The sequence below is a fragment of the Ovis canadensis genome, chromosome 7 (assembly GCF_042477335.2).
Source record: "Ovis canadensis isolate MfBH-ARS-UI-01 breed Bighorn chromosome 7, ARS-UI_OviCan_v2, whole genome shotgun sequence".
NCBI classification, from domain to species: Eukaryota; Metazoa; Chordata; class Mammalia; order Artiodactyla; family Bovidae; genus Ovis; species Ovis canadensis.
Window position 1 is genome coordinate 112896151 of NC_091251.1, and position 23423 is coordinate 112919573.

Genomic DNA, 23423 nt, shown 5'->3' on the forward strand with positions numbered 1-23423 from the left:
CTGCTCTCTTATTAAGACACACAGGAAGCCCAACTCCAGCAAACAGCACGCTGATCAGTGAGTAGCCGTCAACACTGAGGCAAGATCCTCTACCAGCTATGAGACTACAGTTCACTGGGGGCTTAGGCAGCGGTTGGCGTTTTTAACAATAAAGTATTTTTAAATAAAGATATGTACCTTTTTTAGGCATAATGGTATTTGTAGCACCCTTGCCAGACTGCAGTGAAATGTAGATATAACCTTTATGTGCGCTAGGAAACCGAAACGCTCATGTGGCTGACGTTGTGGTGGTCTGCAATGAACCCAAGGTATCTCCAAGGTACTCTGGCATAGTTAAAAATTTCTGGGTAATAACCCCTCAAAGAATAGATATAAAATATATATAACTCTTAGACCACTGGAAAAATGAAGAAATCTAAATCATTTAAATAGAAGACAGGGAAGAAGGGAAAAAAGTAAAGAGGAAATTATGATAGAAATACACAGCAAGAAAAGAGAAATAGAACTGTATCAGCACTTACAACTACAGATTTAAGTCACCACTTTAAAGACAGAAACTCTCCGGATCAAAAACAAAATCCAGTTACATATTATTTACAAAAGACACATACGGAACACAATGGCAAAGAGATACTGAAAGAAAAGAGATGGCAAAAGATACATCAGACCGACACTGACCAACAGAAAGCCAGAGTGTCCTTATCCATAGCAGCAGAATTAGCTTTAAGGCTAAAAAATCATTAAAATCAGGCAGAGTCACTGTAAAACGATGGGCTTCCCTGGGGGCGCTGGTGGTGAAGAGCACGCCTACCAGTGCTGGAGACAGAAGAGACGCCGGCTTGACCCCTGGGTCAGGGAGCTCCCCTGGAGGAGGGCACGGCAGCCCACTCCAGGACTCTTAACTGGAGAATCCCATGGACAGAGGAGCCTGGCGGGCTACAGTCCACGGGGTCACAGAGAGTCAGACACAACTGAAGTGACTTAGCACACACTTAGCATTCTACATAATAATAAAAGGAATATTTCTCTAGGAAATAACACTAATCCAAGACTAATATACTCTACTCAAAAAATTCTGAAGTGACTTAAATTACACAAAACGAAAATGGTGAGAGCTCCAAGAGGAAATGGACAGATTCACAATCACAGTGGGCACTGTAACATATCTCTTTTATAGCTGACCGACCAAGCAGCAAGATAACTGGTGAAGCCACGGAAGATAAGCACGACATTCATGAGAACAAATAAAACCTGACATCTAACGCTTGAGAGAATGACCACACAGTCTTTACAGGTATCTGAGGCAAATTCACAGAAATTAAGCGAATAATAGGTAACAAAGCAAATCTCAAAAACCACAGAAATAAAGCCATATATGTTTTCTTGTCCTAACAGAAAGCAATAAAACTAAAAATCATTTACAAAAAGAAAACTCAAAAATTCTATACACATGAAAACTTAAGAACCCATTTCTAAAAAATTCATGGCCCAAGGAAAAAAGCACAATGAATAGTAAAAATGCTATCTATTGTAACTTAGGAGAAACATCTAAAGCTGTTCTTCAAAATTGTTTTACTTCTCTAAAATGGGGAAGGAAATAGCCACTCAAGTCCAAGAAACCCAGAGAGTCCCAAACAGGATAAACCCAAGGCGAAACACCCCAAGACACATATCAATCAAATTAATGAAGATCAAACACAAAGTACAAATATTAAAAGCAGCAAGGGAAAACCAACAAATAACACACAAGGCGATTCCCGTAAGGATAACAGCTGATCTTTAACAGAAACTCTTCAGGCCAGAAGGGAATGGCAGGACATACTTAAAGTGATCAAAGAGAAAAACCTACAACCCAGATTACCGTACCCAGCAAGGATCTCATTCAAATATGAAGGAGAAATCAAAAGCTTTACAGACAAGCGAAAGCTGAGAGAATTCAGCACCAGCAAGCCAGCTCTGCAACAAATACTAGACGGTCTTCTCTAGACAGGAAACAAAGAAAAGGTGCAGAAGCTCAAACTCAAAGCAACAAAGTAAGTGGCAACGGGATACTTATCAATAATTACCTTAAATGTGAATGGGTTGAATGCCCCAACCAAAAGACAAAGACTGGTTGAATGGATACAACCTCAAACCAAGGGGCACATACAGACTGAATATGAAGGGCTGGAAGAAGACATTCCATGCAAATCGGGACCAAAAGAAAGCAGGAGTAGCAATACTCACATCAGATAAAATAGACTTTAAGATAAAGGCAGTGAAAAGAGAAAAAGCAGCTCACTACATAATGATCAAAGGGTGAGTCCAAGAAGAAGATATAATAATCATAAATATATATACACATGACCTGCCTCTTCAGAAACCTATATGCAGGTCAGGAAGCAACAGTTAGAACTGGACATGGAACAACAGACTGGTTCCAAATAGGAAAAGGAGTACGTCAAGACTGTATATTGTCACCCTGCTTATTTAACTTATATGCAGAGCACATCATGAGAAACGCTGGGCTGGAAGAAGCACCAAGCTGGAATCACGACTGCTGGGAGAAATATCAATAACCTCAGATATAGAGGTGATGCAGATGACACCACCCTTATGGCAGAAAGTGAAGAGGAAGTAAAAGGCCTCTTGATGAAAGTGAAAGGAGAGAGTGAAAAAGTTGGCTTAAAGCTCAACATTCAGAAAACTAAGATCATGGCATCTGGTCCTGTCACTTCATGTCAGATAGATGGGGAAACAGTGGAAACAGTGTCAGACTTTATTTTGGGGGGCTCCAAAATCACTGCAGATGGTGACTGCAGCCATGAAATTAAAAGATGCTTACTCCTTGGAAGGAAAGCTATGACCAACCTAGATAGCATATTGAAAAGCAGAGATATTACTTTGCCAACAAAGGTCCATCTAGTCAAGGCTATGGTTTTTCCAGTGGTCATGTATGGATGTGAGAGTTGGGCCATAAAGAAAGCTGAGCACCGAAGAATTGATGCTTTTGAACTGTGGTGTTGGAGAAGACTCTTGAGAGTCCCTTGGACTGCAAGGAGATCCAACCAGTCCATTCTAAAGGAGATCAGCCCTGGGATTTCTTTGGAAGGAATGATGCTAAAGCTGAAACTCCAGTACTTTGGCCACCTCATGTGAAGAGTTGACTCATTGGAAAAGACTCTGATGCTGGGAGGGATTGGGGGCTGGAGGAGAAGGGGATGCCAGAGGATGAGATGGCTGGATGGCATCACAGACTCGATGGACGTGAGTCTGAGTGAACTCCGGGAGTTGGTGATGGACAGGGAGGCCTGGCGTGCTGCAGTTCATGGGGTCGCAGAGAGTCGGACACGACTGAGCAACTGGACTGGACTGAACGTAGGAGCACTGCAGTGTGTAAGACAGATGCTAACAAGCACAAGGGGGGATTACCAGCAACACAGCAAGAGCGGGAGACGTGGACACCCCACTCCCACCTATGGACAGATCAACTGAGCAGAAAGTTAGCAAGGAAACACAGACCTTAAAGGAGACAATGGACTAGTTAGACCTAATTGATATCTATAGGACATTTCACCCCTAAAGGAAGAATTTCACCTTTTTCTCAAGTGCACATGGAACCTGCTTCAGGACAGATCACATCCCGGGCCATAAATCTAGCCTTGGTAATTAAAAAAAACTGAAATCATCCCAAGCATCTTTTCTGATCACAATGCGCTAAGATTAGATGTCAACTACAAGTGTCTGCCTCCAGGGCAGGAGACCCGGGTTCGATCCCTGGGTCGGGAAGATCCCCTGGAAAAGGAAATGGCAACCCACTCCAGTATTCTTGCCTGGAGAATCCCATGGACTGAGGAGCCTGGTGGGCTGCAGTCCACAGGGTCACAAAGAGTCGGACACGACTGAGTGACTTTACTTACAGTAAAAAAACTATTAAAAATAAAAACATATGGAGGCTAAACAACACGCTTCTGAATAACCAACATCACAGAAGAAATCAAAATACGCATAGAAATGAATGAAAATGAAACCACAACAACCCAAAACCTCTGGGATTCAGTAAAAGCAGTGCTAAGGGGAAGATTCACAGCAATACACGCTTACCTCAAGAAACAAGAGAAAAGTCAAATAAATAACCTAACTCTACACCTAAAGCAACTTGAAAAGGAAGAAATGAAGAACCCCAGGGTTAGTAGAAGGAAAGAAATCTTAAAAATTAGGGCAGAAATAAATGAAAAAGTAACAAAGGACACCATAGCAAAAATCAACAAAGCCAAAAGCTGGTTCTTTGCAAAGATAAATAAAACAGACAAACCATTAGCCAGACTCATCAAGAAAAAAATTGAGAAGAGTCAAATCAACAAAACTAGAAATGAAAATGGAGAGATCACAACAGACAACACAGAAATACAAAGGCCCATAAGAGACTACTATCAGCAGCTATATGACAATAAAATGGACAACTTGGAAGAAATGGGCAAATTCTTAGAAAAGCACAACTTTCCAAAACTGAACCAGGAAGAAACCAAAAATCTTAACAAACCAATCACAAGCATGGAAATTAAAACTATAATAATAAATCTTCCAGCAAACAAAAGCCCAGGACCAGACGACTTCACAGCTGGATTCTACCAAAAATTTAAAGGAGAGCTAACACCTATCCTATTCAAACTCTTCTGGAAAATTGCAGAGGAAGGTAAACTTCCAAACTTATTCTATGAGGCCACAATCACCCTAATACCAAAACTGGACAAAGATGCCACAAAAAAAGAAAACTACAGGCCAATATCACCGATGACCACAGAGGCAAAAATCCTTAAGAAAATTCTAGCAATCAGAATCCAACAACATATTAAAAAGATTATACATCATGACCAGGTGGGCTTTATGCCAGGGATGCAAGGATTCTTCAATATCCACAAATCAATCAATGTGATACATCCCATTAACAAATTGAAAGATAAAAATCATATGGTTATCTCAACAGATGTAGAGAAAGCCTTTGACAAAATTCAATATCCATTTATGATAAAAACCTTCCTGAAAGCAGGAATAGAAGGAACACACCTCAACAAAATAAAAGCCATATAAGATAAACCCACAGCAAACATCCTCAATGTTGAAAAGTCGAAAGCATTTCCCCTAAAGTCAGGAACAAGACAAGGGTGTCCACTCTCACCGCTACTATTCAACATAGTTTTGGAAGTTTTGGCCACAGCAATCAGAGCAGAAAAAGAAATAAAAGGAATCCAAATTGGAAAAGAAGAAGTAAAACTCTCACTGTTTGCAGATGACATGATCCTCTACACAGAAAACCCTAAAGACTCCACCAGAAAATTACTAGAGCTCATCAATGAATATAGTAAAGTTGTAGAATATAAAATCAACACACAGAAATCCCTTGCATTCCTATACACTAACAATTAGAAAACAGAAACTAAGGAAACAGTTCCATTCATCATTGCAATGAAAAGAATAAAATACTTAGGAATAAATCTACCTGAAAAAACAAAAGACCTATATATAGAAAACTAAAACACTGATGAAAGAAATCAAAGAGGACACTAATAGATGGAGAAATATACCATGTTCATGGATCGGAAGAATCAATATAGTGAAAATGAGTATACTACCCAAAGCAATTTACAAATTCAATGCAATCCCTATCAAGCTACCAGCCATATTTTTCACAGAACTAGAACAAATAATTTCAAGATTTGTATGGAAATACAAAAAACCTCGAATTGCCAAAGCAATCTTGAGAAATAAGAATGGAACTGGAGGAATCAACTTGCCTGACTTCAGGCTCTACTACAAAGCCACAGTCATCAAAACAGTATGGTACTGGCACAGAGACAGACATATAGATCAATGGAACAAAATAGAAAGCCCAGAGATAAATCCACACACGTATGGACACCTTATCTTTGACAAAGGAGGCAAGAATATACAATGAAGTAAAGACAATCTCTTTAACAAGTGATGATGGGAAAACTGGTCAACCACTTGTAAAAGAATGAAACTAGATCACTTTCTAACACCGCACACAAAAATAAACTCAAAATGGATTAAAGATCTAAATGTAAGACCAGAAACTATAAAACTCCTAGAGGAGAACATAGGCAAAACACTCTCCGACATACATCACAGCAGGATCCTCTAACACCCACCTCCCAGAATTCTGGAAATAAAAGCAAAAATAAACAAATGGGACCTAATTAAACTTAAAAGCTTTTGCACAACGAAGGAAACTCTAAGCAAGGTGAAAAGCCAGCCTTCAGAATGGGAGAAAATAATAGCAAACGAAGCAACTGATAAAGAATTAATCTCAAAAATATTCAAGCAGCTCCTACAGCTCAATTCCAGAAAAATAAACGACCGAGTCAAAAAAAATGGGCCAAAGAACTAAACAGACATTTCTCCAAAGAAAACATACAGATAGCTAAGAAACACATGAAAAGGTGCTCAACATCACTGATTATCAGAGAAATGCAAATCAAAACTGCAATGATGTACCATCTCACGCCGGTCAGAACGGCTGCTATCAAAAAGTCTACAAACAATAAATGCTAGAGAGGGTATGGAGAAAAGGGAACCCTCTTACACTGTTGGTAGGAATGCAAACTAGTACTGCCACTATGGAGAACAGTGTGGAGAATCCTTAAGAAACTGGAAATAGAACTGCCATATGACCCAGCAATCCCACTGCTGGGCATACACACCGAGGAAACCAGAATTGAAAGAGACACTTATACCCCAATGTTCATCACAGCACTGTTTATAATAGCCAGGACATGGAAACAACCTAGATATCCATCAGCAGATGAATGGATAAGAAAGCTGTGGTACATATACACAATGGAATATTACTCAGCCATTAAAAAGAATGCATTTGGATCAGTTCTAATGAGGTAGATGAAACTGGAGCCTATTATACAGAGTGAAATAAATCAGAAAGAACAACACCAATACAGTATACTAACGCATATATATAGAATTTAGAAAGATGGTAATGATGACCCTGTATGCGAGACAGCAATATAGACACAAATGTAAAGAACAGACTTTTGGACTCTGAGGGAGAGGGCGAGGGTGGGATGATTTGAGAGGGCAGTGTTGAAACATGTATGTTATCATATGTGAAACAGATCGCCAGTCCAGGTTCGATGCATGAGACAGGGTGCTTAGGGCTGGTGCACTGGGATGACCCTAGGAGGTGGGATGGGGAGGGAGGTGGGAGGGGGGTTCAGGATGGAGAACACATATATACCCATGGCTGATTCATGCAATGTATGGCAAAAACCACTACAATATTGTAAAGCAGTCAGCCTCCAAATAAACTGAATAAATTAATTTTTGAAAATAGAAAATCTACTACATGTATAAATTTATCACAAAATTAGAAAATATTATTGAAAGAAAAATAATGAAATAAATGGGAAAAGATGAATATTTATGCAAATTCATATTGGAAGATTTGATATCCAAAGATCACAGTTTTCTCCAAATTAATTTATAAGTTTAATTCACATGGAGGAACAGAAGACTAAGAATGCAGAAGACAGTGGTGAGGGAGGAGGGAAGTTAGGAATAAGAAACAGAAACACAGGATAAGCGTAAAGAGAAGAAAGATCTCACCTGCCCAGGTTAAAGATGAACCATAAAGCTATGGTCCTTCAGATTTTTTGGTTTTGACTCAGGCAGAGGCAAGCAGACAAAAACAATTTTAATTAGCCTAGAAATAGACTCACAGGCATGCCCAGGAATTTGGCATATGACAAAACCTGCATTTCCAATCAGCAGGAAAGGGATTAACTATTAAATGAATAGTTTAGTCAACTGGGTTATCTATATAAAAAGAGATAAAAATAAGGTCCCTACCTCAAAAATACATAAAAATTAATTCCTAATAAATTAAACATTTCAATTTGAAGAAAACAAAAGATAATATCTTAGTGCATTGAGACAGGAATAGGTTTCCTTTTGAAAGATTCAAAGAAATCATCAGCCTAATTTATTTTTATTTTTATTTTTTAATATTTCATTTTATTTTTTATTATTTATTTGTTTTTAATTTTTTAATTTTAAAATCTTTAATTCTTACATGCATTCCCAAACATGAACCCCCCTCCTACCTCCCTCCCCATAGCATCTCTCTGGGTCATCCCCATGCACCAGCCCCAAGCATGCTGTATCCTGCGTCAGACATAGACTGGCAATTCGATTCTTACATGATAGTATACATGTTAGAATGCCATTCTCCCAAATCATCCCACTCTCTCCCTCTCCCTCTGAGTCCAAAAGTCCGTTATACACATCTGTGTCTTTTTTGCTGTCTTGCATACAGGGTCGTCATAGCCATCTTTCTAAATTCCATATATATGTGTTAGTATACTGTACTGGTGTTTTTCTTTCTGGCTTACTTCACTCTGTATAATCGGCTCCAGTTTCATCCATCTCATCAGAACTGATTCAAATGAATTCTTTTTAATGGCTGAGTAATATTCCATTGTGTATATGTACCACAGCTTGCTTATCCATTCATCTGCTGATGGACATCTAGGTTGTTTCCATGTCCTGGCTATTATAAACAGTGCTGCGATGAACAATGGGGTACATGTGTCTCTTTCAATTCTGGTTTCCTCGGTGTGTATGCCCAGCAGTGGGATTGCTGGGTCATAAGGTAGTTCTATTTGCAATTTTTTAAGGAATCTCCACACTGTTCTCCATAGTGGCTGTACTAGTTTGCATTCCCATCAACAGTGTAGGAGGGTTCCCTTTTCTCCACACCCTCTCCAGCATTTATTGCTTGCAGATTTTTGGATTGCAGCCATTCTGACTGGCTTGAAATGGTACCTCATTGTGGTTTTGATTTGCATTTCTCTGATAATGAGTGATGTTGAGCATCTTTTCATGTGTTTGTTAGCCATCTGTATGTCTTCTTTGGAGAAATGTCTATTTAGTTCTTTGGCCCATTTTTTGATTGGGTCGTTTATTTTTCTGGAATTGAGCTGCATAAGTTGCTTGTATATTTTTGAGATTAGTTGTGTGTCAGTTGCTTCATTTGCTATTATTTTCTTCCATTCAGAAAGCTGTATTTTCACCTTGCTTATATTTTCCTTTGTTGTGCAGAAGCTTTTAATTTTAATTAGATCCCATCTGTTTATTTTTGCTTTTATTTCCAGAATTCTGGGAGGTGGGTGTTAGAGGATCCTGCTGTGATGTATGTCGGAGAGTGTTTTGCCTATGTTCTCCTCTAGGAGTTTTATAGTTTCTGGTCTTACATTTAGATCTTTAATCCATTTTGAGTTTATTTTTGTGTGCGGTGTTAGAAAGTGATCTAGTTTCATTCTTTTACAAGTGGTTGACCAGTTTTCCCATCATCACTTGTTAAAGAGATTGTCTTTACTCCATTGTATATTCTTGCCTCCTTTGTCAAAGATAAGGTGTCCATACGTGTGTGGATTTATCTCTGGGCTTTCTATTTTGTTCCATTGATCTATATGTCTGTCTCTGTGCCAGTACCATACTGTTTTGATGACTGTGGCTTTGTAGTAGAGCCTGAAGTCAGGCAAGTTGATTCCTCCAGTTCCATTCTTATTTCTCAAGATTGCTTTGGCAATTCGAGGTTTTTTGTATTTCCATACAAATCTTGAAATTATTTGTTCTAGTTCTGTGAAAAATATGGCTGGTAGCTTGATAGGGATTGCATTGAATTTGTAAATTGCTTTGGGTAGTATACTCATTTTCACTATATTGATTCTTCCGATCCATGAACATGGTATATTTCTCCATCTATTAGTGTCCTCTTTGATTTCTTTCATCAGTGTTTTATAGTTTTCTATATATAAGTCTTTAGTTTCTTTAGGTAGATATATTCCTAAGTATTTTATTCTTTTCGTTGCAATGGTGAATGGAATTGTTTCCTTAATTTCTTTTTCTACTTTCTCATTATTAGTGTATAGGAATGCAAGGGATTTCTGTGTGTTGATTTTATATCCTGCAACTTTACTATATTCATTGATGAGCTCTAGTAATTTTCTGGTGGAGTCTTTAGGGTTTTCTGTGTAGAGGATCATGTCATCTGCAAACAGTGAGAGTTTTACTTCTTCTTTTCCAATTTGGATTCCTTTTATTTCTTTTTCTGCTCTGACTGCTGTGGCCAAAACTTCCAGAACTATGTTGAATAGTAGCGGTGAGAGTGGACACCCTTGTCTTGTTCCTGACTTTAGGGGACATGCTTTCAATTTTTCACCATTGAGGATAATGTTTGCCATCAGCCTAATTTAAACCCAAAGGAACTAGGAAGCGAACAAACTGAACCGAAAGTGAGCAGGAGGAGAAGACAACGACAGAGATGGAAGCGGAAACAAGCGGAGAGCAGCAAGGAACCAACAAGGCTTTTCTAGAGCTCGTTCAGTCCAGTCCAGTTGCGCCGTCGTGTCCGCAGCAAGGAGCCAACAGGCTTTTCTAGAGCTCGCTCAGTCCAGTCGCGCCGTCGTGTCCGACTCTTTGCGACCCCATGAATCGCAGCACGCCAGGCCTCCCTGTCCATCACCATCTCCCGGAGCTCACTCAGACTCGCATCCATCGAGTCCGTGATGCCGTCCAGCCATCTCATCCTCGGTTGTCCCCTTCTCCTCCTGCCCCCAATCCCCCCCAGCATCAGAGACTTTTCCAATGAGTCAACTCTTCGCATGAGGTGGCCAAGGTACTGGAGTTTCAGCTTCAGCATCATTCCTTCCAAAGAAATCCCAGGGCTGATCTCCTTCAGAATGGACTGGTTAGAGTTAGTTTTCTGAAAATACCAATAAACTGACAAACTCTCAGATTAAGAAAAAATGAGAGAAGATTCAGCTAAAGTCAGAAATTAAAGAGAAGGCCTTATAAGAAACTAAACCATACACCCACAAATCGACTAATTTTGGAATGGATAAATTTCTAAACATACGCTCTACCAGTACTGAATTATGAAGAAACAGAAAAGTTGAACAGACCCATAATCAGTAAGGACACTGAATCAAAAATCTCCCAACAAAGAAAAGCACAGCCACCCACAAGATGGCTTAACTGGGTAATTCTTTAAAAACATCTGGAAGAGTACTGGGATCATTCCTTCTCACACTTTCCCTAAAAAAACTGAAAAGAGCACTTTCAAACTAATTTTATGAGTTAAGCATTACCCGGAAACCAAAGCCAGCGAAAGATACTACCAACAAAGAGAAAATTATAGTCCAATATTTCTGATGGAAACTAATATAAACTCAACAAAATGCTAGCAAACTGAATTCAACAGCACATAAAAAGGATTATACACCACTATCAAGAAAGATCTCAGAACACAAGAATGGTTCAAGATTCAAAAATCAATCCATGTAATGCACTACATCAGCAGAAAGACAAAACCATGTGACCATCTCAACTGATACAGAAAAAGTATTTGACAAAGTTCAATAACCTTTCATAATTAAAGAAAAAAAACCACTAACAACATGCTAGGAACAGAAGGAAACCACCTCAATATAACAAAGCCACGTAAGAAGAGCCCACAGCAAACATCACACTCAACCGTGAAAACCCGAAGGCTTTCCTCCCAGAGCAGAAACGAGGCAAGGCAGCTTCCCCTCAGCACTCCTGTCCAGCGGAGCACCGGAGGCTGACCCAGAGCAGCCAGGCGGGAAAAGGAAATACAAGACATCCGAATTGGAAAGGAAGGAGTGGGACTGTGTCCGCTTCCGGGTAACATGAGCTTGTACGGAAAAAGCCCTAAAGACTACACACACGAAGCCCCGTCAGAATAAAGCCCTACAGACTGCGCACACGAAGCCCCATCAGAATAAAGCCCTACAGACTGCACACACAAAGCCCCGTCAGGATAAAGCCCTAAAGACTGCACACACGAAGCCCCGTCAGGATAAAGCCCTAAAGACTGCACACACGAAGCCCCGTCAGGATAAAGCCCTAAAGACTGTACACACGAAGCCCCATCAGAATAAAGCCCTACAGACTGCACACACAAAGCCCCATTAGAATAAGAGAGGCCAGCAATGTTACAGCACAAAGAACCACACGCAGGGTCAGGCGTGTCTCTGCTCTAACAGTGAGGTTTTCCAAAAGGAAATGGGGGGACCTCGTTATAATGAGCATCCAAAATAATAAAATACTTAGAAATTAACGTGACCAAGGGGTCAGAAGACTTGGACCATTGAAATTACAAAATATTATGAAAGAAATGTAAAAAGACACAAATACATGGAAAGGCACTTCATGCTGGCAGAACCTGGAAGACAATAATGTCAAAATATCCACAGTACCCAGATCTACAGAGTCAACATAACCCCATCAAAATCCCGATAACATTCTTGCAGAAATAGAAAAAAAATCTTAAAATTCATATGGAATCTCAAAGGACCCTTAAAAGCCAAAACAATCTTGAAAGAGAAGGAACAAACTTGGAGGTCTCATACTTCTTGATTTCAAAACACATTACAAAACTACAGCAATCAAAGCATTTTTGACTTAAATATTTAAGACAAACATACAGACCAATGAACAGAAGAGAGAGCCCAAAAACAAATCTTTAGGCACATGGTCAAATGATCTTTGCAAGGATGCCTATGGGAAAAGGACATTCTCCTCAACAAATGATGCTGGGCAAACTGGGTGTTCATAAACACAGAAAAAGGAAGTTGGATCCTCCCTCAACCCAGATTCACAAACTAACTCAAAATGAATTTAAGATCAAAATGTAAAACCTCAAAGTATAAAGCTCCTAGAAGAAACCAGAGGCAAGGCCTCATGATGCTGGATGTGGCAGTGACTTCCTGGATGTGACATCAAAAGCATAGCAGCAAAGGCAGAAACAGACAAACGGGCTGGCATTAAAACAGAAGACCTCCCTGCATCAAAGGAACCAGGCAAAGGGAAAACGACAACCTACAGAATAGGAGAAAAAATTGAATCATGTATCTGACAGGGTGCTAATATCCAGAATATACAGAGAACTCTGACAACAACAAAAAAGTAAATAAATCTGACTAAAAACCAGGCAAAGGACTTCAACATTCATTCATTCAGTGACGATACACAAACAGCTGACACATGCAAAGACGCCACTAATTATTACAGAAGTGCAAATCACACATACAACGAGATCTCTCTTCATATTCATGAGGAAGTCCAGGATCAAAACGCAGAAATAACAAGCACAGGTGAGAACGTGGAGGAGCTGGAGCCCTTGTGCCCTGCGGGTGGGAATGCAGAGTGGGGCAGCTACAACGGAGAACAGTGTGCAGGCTCCTCAAAGGCTGGAAACAGAGCCTTCACGAGAGCCAGCGCCCACGCCCGGGTCCACGCCCGGCTCCACACCAGCACCCCACACTCGGCTCCACGCCTGACGCCACGCCCCATGCCACGCCTGGGTCCACGCCCAGCTCCACGCCCGGCACACAGGCAGAGAACTGAGAGCAGCACCGCAGAGAGACATCTGCACACGCCGCGCACCGCAGAGCTGCCCACAACAGCCCGTGAGTGGAAGCAACGCGCGGCGTCAGAGGATGGATAGACAGCAAAATACGGTTCATACAGAGAATGACGTTATTCAGTCTCAACGTGGAAGGAAATCCTGTCACACGTCACAGCATGGATGAACACTGAAGACATTACCCTAACTGAAGTTAGCTAGTCACAAAAGATACATGCATGATCCCACTTTTACTAGGCATCTAAACCAGTCAAACTCACAGAGACAGAGACACAAGTGGTGGTGGCTGTTGGGGGTTAGGAGGAGGGGAAAACGGGGAGCTGTTCAACGGGTGAGAATTCAGTTCTGTAAGCTGAAAAAGTTCTAGGGATCTGTTGCATAAAATGTGAACAGTCAACACACTGACCTGTACACTTAAAAGTGGTTAAGATGGCAACTAAAAAAATTTTTTTAATTGGAGGATAATTGCTTTACAGAATTCTGCGGTGTTCTGTCAGACCTCAGCAAGAATCAGCCACAGGCACACCCACGTCCCCTCCCTCCCGGACCCCCTCCCGTCTCCTCCGCCCCAGCCTGCAGCCTGAGCTCCCCGAGTCGCACAGCATGCTCCCATTCTATCTGTTTCACACACGGTCCTGTACGTTTCCACGTTACTCTCTCCTTTCTCCCATGTCCGCAGGTCTGTTCTCTGTGTCTGCTTCTCCCTTGCTACCCTCAAAATAAATTCATCAGTACCATTTTTTAGACTCCATATATACGTGTCAGTATACGATATTTATATTTCTCTTTCTGTAAGATGGTAATTTTTATGTTATGTGTTCAGTTCAGGTGCTCAGTCGTGTCCGACTCTTTGCGACCCCATGAATCGCAGCACGCCAGGCCTCCCTGTTCATCACCAACTCCTGGAGTTCACTCAGACTCACGTCCATCAAGTCCGTGATGCCATCCAGCCATCTCATCCTCTGTCAGCCCCTTCTCCTCCTGCCCCCAATCCCTCCCAGCATCAGAGTCTTTTCCAATGAGTCAACTCTTCTCATGAGATGGCCAAAGTACTGGAGTTTCAGCTTTAGCATCATTCCTTCCAAAGAACACCCAGGGCTGATCTCCTTGCAGTCCAAGGGACTCTCAAGAGTCTCCTCCAACACCACAGTTCAAAAGCATCAATTCTTCGGCACTCAGCCTTCTTCACAGTCCAACTCTCACATCCATACATGACCACAGGAAAAACCATAGCCTTGACTAGACGGACCTTAGTCAGCAAAGTAATGTCTCTGCTTTTGAATATGCTATCTAGGTTGGTCATAACTTTTCTTCCAAGGAGTAAGCGTCTTTTAATTTAATGGCTGCAGTCACCATCTGCAGTGATTTTGGAGCCCCCAGAAATAAAGTCTGACACTGTTTCCACTGTTTCCCCATCTATTTCCCATGAAGTGATGGGACTGGATGCCATAATGTTCGTTTTCTGAATGTTGAGCTTTAAGCCAACTTTTTCACTTTCATCAAGAGGCTTTTTAGTTCCTCTTCACTTTCTGCCATAAGGGTGGTATCATCTACATATCTGAGGCTATTGATATTTCTCCTGGCAATCTTGATTGCAGCTTGTGCTTCTTCCAGTCCAGCGTTTCTCATGATGCACTCTGCACATAAGTTAAATAAGCAGGGTAGCAATATACAGCCTTGACGTACTCCTTTCCTGTCTTCAATGTTAAAAACCATACATTCATTGCAGACTGACCCATAGTGGAATCTGGGAAAGGCTTGCTGAACTGCCTCCGTAAAATCCTGTGATGAGCATAGATTAGCGTGCAGCTATTTAGAAATGTCTTTTTTTTTCTTTTCAGAATTTCAAATTCTGTGTTGACAAAACATATCAGTAAAAGAACCAAATTTGTAAACTGTTCATTATCATATAAAATATTACTAAGGCTTCTAAAATAAACCAATTTTATCCACTATACAATTTAGTTAGCAAGCTGCAATCTAGAAATTATATGACGTAGTGATGAATACCTCTAAAATTGAGGCTCACGAGAGCAGAAATTTGTTATGTTCACTACTGTACTTCTAGTACTCTTGCCTGGAAAATCCCATGGACAGAGGAGCCTGGTGGGCTGCCGTCTATGGGGTCGCACAGAGTTGGACACGACTGAAGCGACTCAGCAGCAGCAGTATTTCTAGAGTCCAGCACAATACCTGGCACACAGTAGTACTCACCAAATATTTGTTGAATAGTAAATTAATAAACACACAAGGATTTCCCCAGCAGTCCAGCGTTTAAGACTTGGTGCTACCACTGCAGAGGGCGTGAGTTCAATCCCTGGTCGAGGAACTAAGAGGCCCCGCGCCACACGGTGCAGCCAGCAACGAACAGAAGCTTCAAACATGTGGGAGGGAGGTTCCAGAGGGAGGGACGTGAGGATTCCTACGGCTGACTCATGCTGATGTATGGCAGAAACCAACACAATTTTGTAAAGCAATTGTCTTCCAATCAAAATAAATAAAAAAATAAAAAAGACTTGTCAAACAAACAAAGTAAAATCCTGAAAATTAAACAGAAAAGTGCATTTCCTAGGTTCAGTGAAAGCAGAATCTGTAAAACACGAAGCTGATAAACCGAGAGAAGTGGGTTAGGGTGGGGGAATGGTGACTCAGGCTTAGAGAAGCTGAGCTTCTGCAACCTAGGAGAGAGTCGGGGAGACGCACCAGCGCAGGCCATGCGTACTGAGGAAGCACGGCGGGGAGCGCGAGCCGCAGCAGCCAGGCTGGGGGGCGATCTCCAGCTCCACGCTGCAAGGCAGTCAAGTCAGCGGAGGACTTGACAATACCCCGAGTGGAAGTCAGCACCGGCCGTGGCAGGAACAGGCCCAGTCAGCTGGTGGGAGGTGCGAGTCTCACTGGAGTAGGTTAGGGAGTGAGTGACAGGCAGGCATGTGTACAAATACTTACAAAGGAGGACACACGACCAGAGCTGAAAGGGAACATGGGACTCTGAGACTGCTCGCTGTTTCGCACTCCGTCCATCCACTCACTCACCTCTCCCTTCTAAAAACCTTAAGGCAAGAGAGACTAGGCTAAAATGGTGACAGGAACCGTCCAAGCGGAAGAAGAAAAAGGTAGAAAAGGAGAGGGGTCAGCCAGAGACAAAGATGCGTAACCTCTCTCTGCAAGCTGGCGACCACGGAGGAAACCCTTCAAAGCAAAGCTTACGCTGAAAACCACGGAGGCCGCAGAGCAACACACGCAGCAGCTCCTTCCAAGGAAGACGGCACTCTGACACGTCAGGCTGGCACACGAGGCCAAAGAGGAATGCTAGCTAACCGAAACAGAAGTCGCTGGGTGGGAGTCCTGTCGAGGTGCAAGAGGCCAGGCAGGGAAACCTGATGAGCAGATGCAGGCGGAATCAGGAGAACAGGCTCATCAGATCGAGTTTTAGTAGGCTCATTCGATTGAGGTTTAGGGGACTCAGAAAAAGAAGCTTCCTCCTTGAGCCCTGAGAATTAAACCCAAAGCCTAGCAGAGCGGTATCGTCCTCTTCAGCTTAGAGCAAGAGTAGGCTGGCCGTCTGAGGGGAAGGAGAGAGGGAACTGTCAGGTGTAGCCGCACACGCCACTGAGACGTGACTGCACAAGACGCGGCTAGGCTGCATTGGGTGGACAACCAGAGAATCCATGAACCGCTTCTCCACTCCAGCCTGAATCATTCCATTTTTGGACCTAAACAAAAGGTTCAAACACTGGCATCCAGTAAGAATTCCCTTCATTCCCTTGAGGAGTAGCTGCTGACATGTCCAGCAAAAAACATAGCCTCCCCTGTGAAAAGTGACACAGCTGATTCAGTCACTCAGCAGCTCTGACTCATTTGTATTAAAGCCCAGTACCTCTGATCATGCTTGATTTTTATTTATTTTTGCTTTGGTTTCTAACAAAAAGAGCCAAAGTCTGTCTCTGCCATCTGCCAAACGACTAGAAACCCAGAAGCGCACGTCCAGAAACACAGGGTTCCTCAGCGATCCTCTCATTGTCCTATCACCAGGACCTAGCCTGAAGACTGGCAGGCAGAAGGCTCTCAACAGACAGCCGGAGAGAGTGAGTGACTATGTGGACGGTTCCACGGACAGAGGAAAGAGTGATCACCAGGTCTCTCTGTGGGGGGAGAGGCAGGTCCTCCATCTTCACACGCCAGGACCCTCTGGTGCTCTACGGAAGTCACCAGAGCCCTTCTCAGAGTGTTTCTGAAAATACGGCAGGACAGAGCACACTAAGACAAACACGGAGACCAAAACAAAGGACAAAGCGCGACGCCGCCCCGAACGCGCTTCAGTGGCCGAGGCTGCGGTCGAGCCTCAGGTGTCACTCGGGAGGTCTGGCCGGACCACCTCACGGGCAGAGCCCCAGGCGCCAGCACCTGCAGACTGCTGTTCTCAGAGAGGAGTCCTGCCCACTCTTGTCTCCCAGTGCGGGGGCAGCAGAGGCCTCGGCAGTCCCACGGTGAGGGTCCGTCCTCCAGCTGCCTCCTGGCGTCGCCGGTGTCCTCGCCCTCCCCTGCGGCCCTCGCCCGGAGTCCAGTCTGCCTGCTTAGCCTTCGCAGCTCTCCACGAGCGACCGGAGAGCAAGGCTTCCTGCGCAGCAGTGCAGACATGGGGTCTGGCAGGGGAGGCATCTGTGTCTTACATAGACTTTCAAGAGATCCTCTTGTGTCCTGCACGCCTGGGATGAGGACTAATCCTTGAGCCTTTCTGGGGGTGAGAGGTGCAGACCAGCCTGCTTTGGGCCTTCTCCTTGTTGCTGGCTTAGGACTCAGATGCTTCAGGGGTGGAAGGTGACGGCGACTAGTGTTTCTGCCGTCCACTTCCCAGAATCTGCTTGCTGTTTCCCTCCCACCACCTCCCACATTTTTTTCTTCTTCTACGAAAGAGGGTTTATTGGGAATCCACAAAGAACTGCAATTTGGGACCCATACCTATTGTGAGCCACAAGAAAATCCTCAGGCAAAGTGTAGAACAGACCGTGTTCATTGAGGGAAAAGGCAGTTTTGAGGGCTACGGCGAACCCAGTGTCCATAGCTTTTCACTGGCTGGATCATGAGCCTTTCACTGGCTGAGTTCTTACTAAGAAAACAGACACATCTCCTCCTTCCTCTCAGTCTTTGAAACTCCCCCTTCTGGCCTCCTACCAGGACTTGACTGAGGTTCTTGGTTGGTTTGTTTGTTTTTTCCTGGAGATTTCCCCCTTTTGAGTTGGACCTTTCCCTGAAAGCACCGCTGGTCGTCAGGTTTTCATCTCGGGGATCCTCTCCCCCTTCTGCGTGCACGCCTATTTCACTCCTTTTCTTCTCCTTGTAGGGGAGCCTGGTGGCTGCCGTCTATGGGGTCGCACAGAGTCGGACATGACTGAAGCGACTTAGCAGCAGCAGCAGCAGCAGGTTTAGTGAGGAAACAACCATGAACGTATTTCACCTGTCACATTTTTTAAGTTGCTACTAAATTTTTAAACAAAGAAGAAAAGTTTGAAAAACCAAACTTTGAAGTAAATTCCTCAAAAGTTCATCTCATCTGCTTTATAACTATGATTTTCCTATCAAAGATAACTCATATATTGTTATATCCTCAGGCTCATGAAGGTGGAGACCATTTCCCCTAATCTGTCACTGTATTACCCAATACCTAGCACAATAGAGGAGGTCAAGAAAAATTTATTCACAAGTGACTGAATGAGATAGATATGATTAAAAAAAACTGGGAGCCTTTGTTTTCATACTTGTAGTACTTATCTAGCTCACCTAAGACTGTTTTGGAAATATTCTAATAAGTGAACAATCAGAAATGGATACACCTAATCTAGAATCCAAGATGTGTTTCACAACAACAAAGTCCTTTACTACAAAAATTTTACTGTAATTGTGTATATTATAACAAGGTTTCGCATTCCAGTTTACTTAGCTCTCTTGAAAGACTAGTAGTATAAAACATACTTTTAATTTATAATTGCTACTTAAGTATTATTTAATCACAACTAAAAATGTATAATTTTAAATGTTATTAAATAAATCTGTGATAATAAGTTTTAATCAATACTGAAAATGCAGTCCTCCATATTTAAAATCTGTATATCAGTTATTACATTTTAATTTGTACGAGCAAAAAACCACAAGTTTATTAAAAACTTAGGTCTAATAAGTAGATCCTTGCTATTTTTGTCAAATGAGCTCAAAGGGCCATAACGACATGCCCCACTTTGTACGTGTAGCGTAAACTGCGTGTGCTCTGCTCTGCAGCCCTTTGGTTTTGGCCACACTGGGGGCACGCGCGTCTCAGCTCCCCACGCAGGGACAGAGCTGCACCCCAGCACTGGAAGCAGGGGTCTTCATGCCTGGGCCACCCGGGAAGCCCCCGTTCTGTGAGTTTCATTGGCTACTGTCTAAGCTATGATTCTCCTGAAAGGCCCAAAGCGTTATTTAAAAATTCCAGTCATATTTTACGGAGAAAGTTAAGTGTATAACTTGGTCTTGTAATTCTGATGCGTCCATGGAAGGGTCACTTCTAACAGGGTGCTTTCATGGTGGTTTCAGACTAAAACCCTTACAGTCATTCATGTCAGAATGTCCCTCTGGGCAAACTTGTACAAAAGTCCACAATTTGTCTAGTACCATCCCATTAAATGCTCCTTCTACAGCTAATTTTCATCACCGCTTACACTCTGCTTTACTAACTTCAGATTAAAATACGATACTCACTTCGTCAGCCACAAACTCCTTACTCAGACCAAAATCTGTCAGCATCACATGGCCATCAGAATCAAGCAGAATATTCTCAAGCTTAATGTCACGGTATATAATCCCCAACTGTAAAAACAAACAAAGATGCATTTTAAAATAACAATTTCCAAAAAGTAAATTAGGAAAGTCTTTATTATGAACCTTGAAAACAAACCAAAAATGGCATTCCCCTGCTCAGGGTGCTGTGCCTGCTTATCTGCTGGGCTCCTGGGGCCTCTGGAACCACGCTCCCCGTAAGGAGGGGCCCTTCTCTCGGACTAGCTTCTCTGGGGTCTGCTCTGACGACTGCTCCTTCCTGGGCTACTCTTCGTGATGGAGCTCACCCTCCCTTCAGAGGATCTTCAGGGGCTTTCTTGGCCAGTTCATGTTCATCCTTTCTTAACGGCTTCACGAAGGCCTTCCTGGCTAACCAGCTCCTGCACTGGCCTTTTTTACTTTCCCATAGAGCACCTATAATCACATTGTACTTTTCTACCTATCCCTCCGTTTTGTTTTGTATGTAAGTTTTATTGTAAAACATCTTAATTATATGACATAAATAAATCTGCCCAAGTTAGACAAGCAGTGCTTGACAAATATGAACTCCCCGTTTCCTGTCCTGTCAGCCTGGACTGAATGTTTTAAAACTTTTTATACTGAGCATTAGCAAACTTAAGACTGTGTGCTTTCATCAACACCAAGTATACAAAAAAGAAGACTCTTGATGCTTTCTTAAAATTGAAAGATTATACAAGGAAACACACTAGGCATTTTCTTTCAAGATCCCTTCCCCCCATACTGGGAAGCGTGACGGCCGTGAGCGCACTGTCTGCTGAAGGGACATCTGGCTTGCAGCCCACAAGCGCCCAGCAACCGGGATGGCTTTTTTTCCAAACAGCCTCTTTGGAAAAGATTTTAGGAATAAGTCATTTAGCACCTGCTTTACCACATCAGTTCCAAGAAAACTCCCCGTTTTTGTCCCTCCTGAGAAATTCAAAATGAGCACACCAAAATTAACATTTCTGGCTTTGTGCTCTATTTCCTTGTATTTCTCTTTTTCAAGGTGAGATTAAGAGAAACTGAACGAAGATCCAATCTGTACACACTTTTCACATCAATCACGTTTACATCTGGCATCCTCGTATTCACTACCTCTCTGCTTCTGATTACCCTGTTTTAACAATAGTGAAAGTTGACGGATTTTCCCTTTAATAAACAGAATTAACAGTTTTCATACAAATTAAAAACTGAATTTACTAGCTTATCTGTTGGAGCTTTGCATTTTGTGTTTACGCTTCTATTTATGGTGATTTCCACCATCATTTTTATGTTATAAAAATTACATCTGATTCCTCTAAGCATAAAACAAAACTTTTCAGCCTATTCCTAGGCCCAATCTGATGCATGTACTATATGTATACATATATATATAATAACATGTGTGTGTGTGTACATATCCCACAAAAGTAACTAAAGGCATAAAGCTCACCTCCACACCATGGATTCTATCAGAAGGAACACGGATGCCCCTTCCCACACTTCAGCTGAGCACTTCAGCTCCCACCCGAGGCTCCCCTTGCTTTAAGGCCCTGCAGCCCTGCGCGCCCCAGAGCCACTTTCATGCTCCTTCCTGCTCATCGCCCTTCCCTTCACTCCCCTCAGGCCTCCTGTTCCGACCCTGTCCCTGCCTCCCTGCCCGGTTATGCTTCTGCCTGACCCAGACTCACCCATCTCTCCATCCTTTCCTTCCCGTATCTTCTCATCTTTCCTCACAGCCTCTCCCATCCATTGCTTCCATCCTGCAATCCCAATCTCCCTGCCCCTTTAAAAGTTTCATCTTTTCCCCTCATTTCTCTCCATTCTTTTTTGTGCTGCATAATCAGCTCTTTCATCTCTTTTTATCTGTAATCTAGTTTAGAACATGAGCATATAACAAAGAAAAACAGTGACTTTATGATGTACTCATATCATCCAAATGTAGTGATTCAGGTCATGCTCCTTGTGGTCTCACACAATTATGATAAAAAGTGTTCTAGTACTTTCTATTTCTTAGGCAACACACAAACCTAATCCACATAATGACTGTTTGCTTCTACAATAATGTGTCCTCATTAAAAAAAAGTTTTTAGTCAAAATATCTTGGATCAAGATTAACAGTATCTGAAATAATTTTTTAAAGTTTAAGCTGATTTTACAGAATTCAAACTCACATACATACACGAATACCACTTAAAGTTTTTAGTAACTGAGCTTATGTCAATGAAGGTCATGGAGTGGGAGGGATGGAGGGGAGCAAGAGAGGACCTTGGGGCAAAACAAACGGAAAATTGGGCCATAGCCGGCAGTGGGATAGCTGGGTCTGTAGGTAAGTGCTTCTTTCAACTGTCTCAAGCTAACAGGGAAACGTACCCTGAAGAAATACGGGCAGAGTCTGCAGCGCAGTAAGCCACAATTAAGGAAGCACATATTAAGACTTGTGGTCTAATCTTGAAGGTTACTTTAAGAACAATTTTTTAAAAATTCTAATGATACTGGGTAATAAGCATTAGGATTTTTCGTGAACAAAACCAAAAAAAAAGTGCTCAGGTTCTGCCTTTTTAATCTGCATCCCAGGAACTACAGAAGGAAAGACAGCCGTTTAAAGAGGGAAGGGTGAGACTGAACCCGCTTGCGGTCTGCAGAGTGCGCCTCCACCATCTCCCCGGGGACGATGCCGTGCCAGCACATCAGCGCTCCTCATCCCACCATCACCTCAGTCACCAGATTTTTCAAGGCAAATCCCGGAAGTGGAGCATCTTACCTTGTGGAGGTGTCCGAGGGCAAGCACGATCTCTCCAGCATAGATCTGCACCTCGCGCTCTGTGAAGCGCTCTCTCTGAGAAAGATGAGTAAAAAGCTCTCCACCATTTATATAATCTAAAAACGAAATATAGTTTTTCTGTCTTTGACTTGTATTCATAAACTAAAGGAAGTATTTCCTTTTAATCACTTTGGATTACCCATAAGGCACTAATTTTAACATATTATTTTGGCAGAATTCTTAGTATATAGTTTCATATAGAAAATATTACTAAATTTATATAAATACAGTTTTATAAGTTAATGACTACCCTAAAATGCAATCAAATGAATTAGCATAGAATATTGTTATTAAAACTATTATGTGAAATCTGCATATATTTAAATAATTTTCCCCAATGCAGCATAT

At 42.2% G+C, this 23423-nt stretch overlaps 1 protein-coding gene across 9 annotated transcripts in view; it reads right to left on the reverse strand.

Moving 5' to 3' along the window:
* RPS6KA5 (ribosomal protein S6 kinase A5) overlaps positions 1 to 23423 on the reverse strand; it is a 189873-nt gene that overhangs the window by 58204 nt on the left and 108246 nt on the right. For 7 of the 9 annotated variants that reach the window (XM_069597268.1, XM_069597267.1, XM_069597272.1 and 4 more), the window contains 2 exons: positions 23016 to 23131; positions 20195 to 20302 (listed from right to left, as the gene is read on the reverse strand). The exons of the other annotated variants lie outside the window; for them this stretch is intronic. In XM_069597268.1, the coding sequence (XP_069453369.1) occupies positions 20195 to 20302; positions 23016 to 23131 (224 nt within the window). The remainder of the gene's footprint in view (positions 1 to 20194; positions 20303 to 23015; positions 23132 to 23423) is intronic. 9 annotated transcript variants of the gene reach the window in all.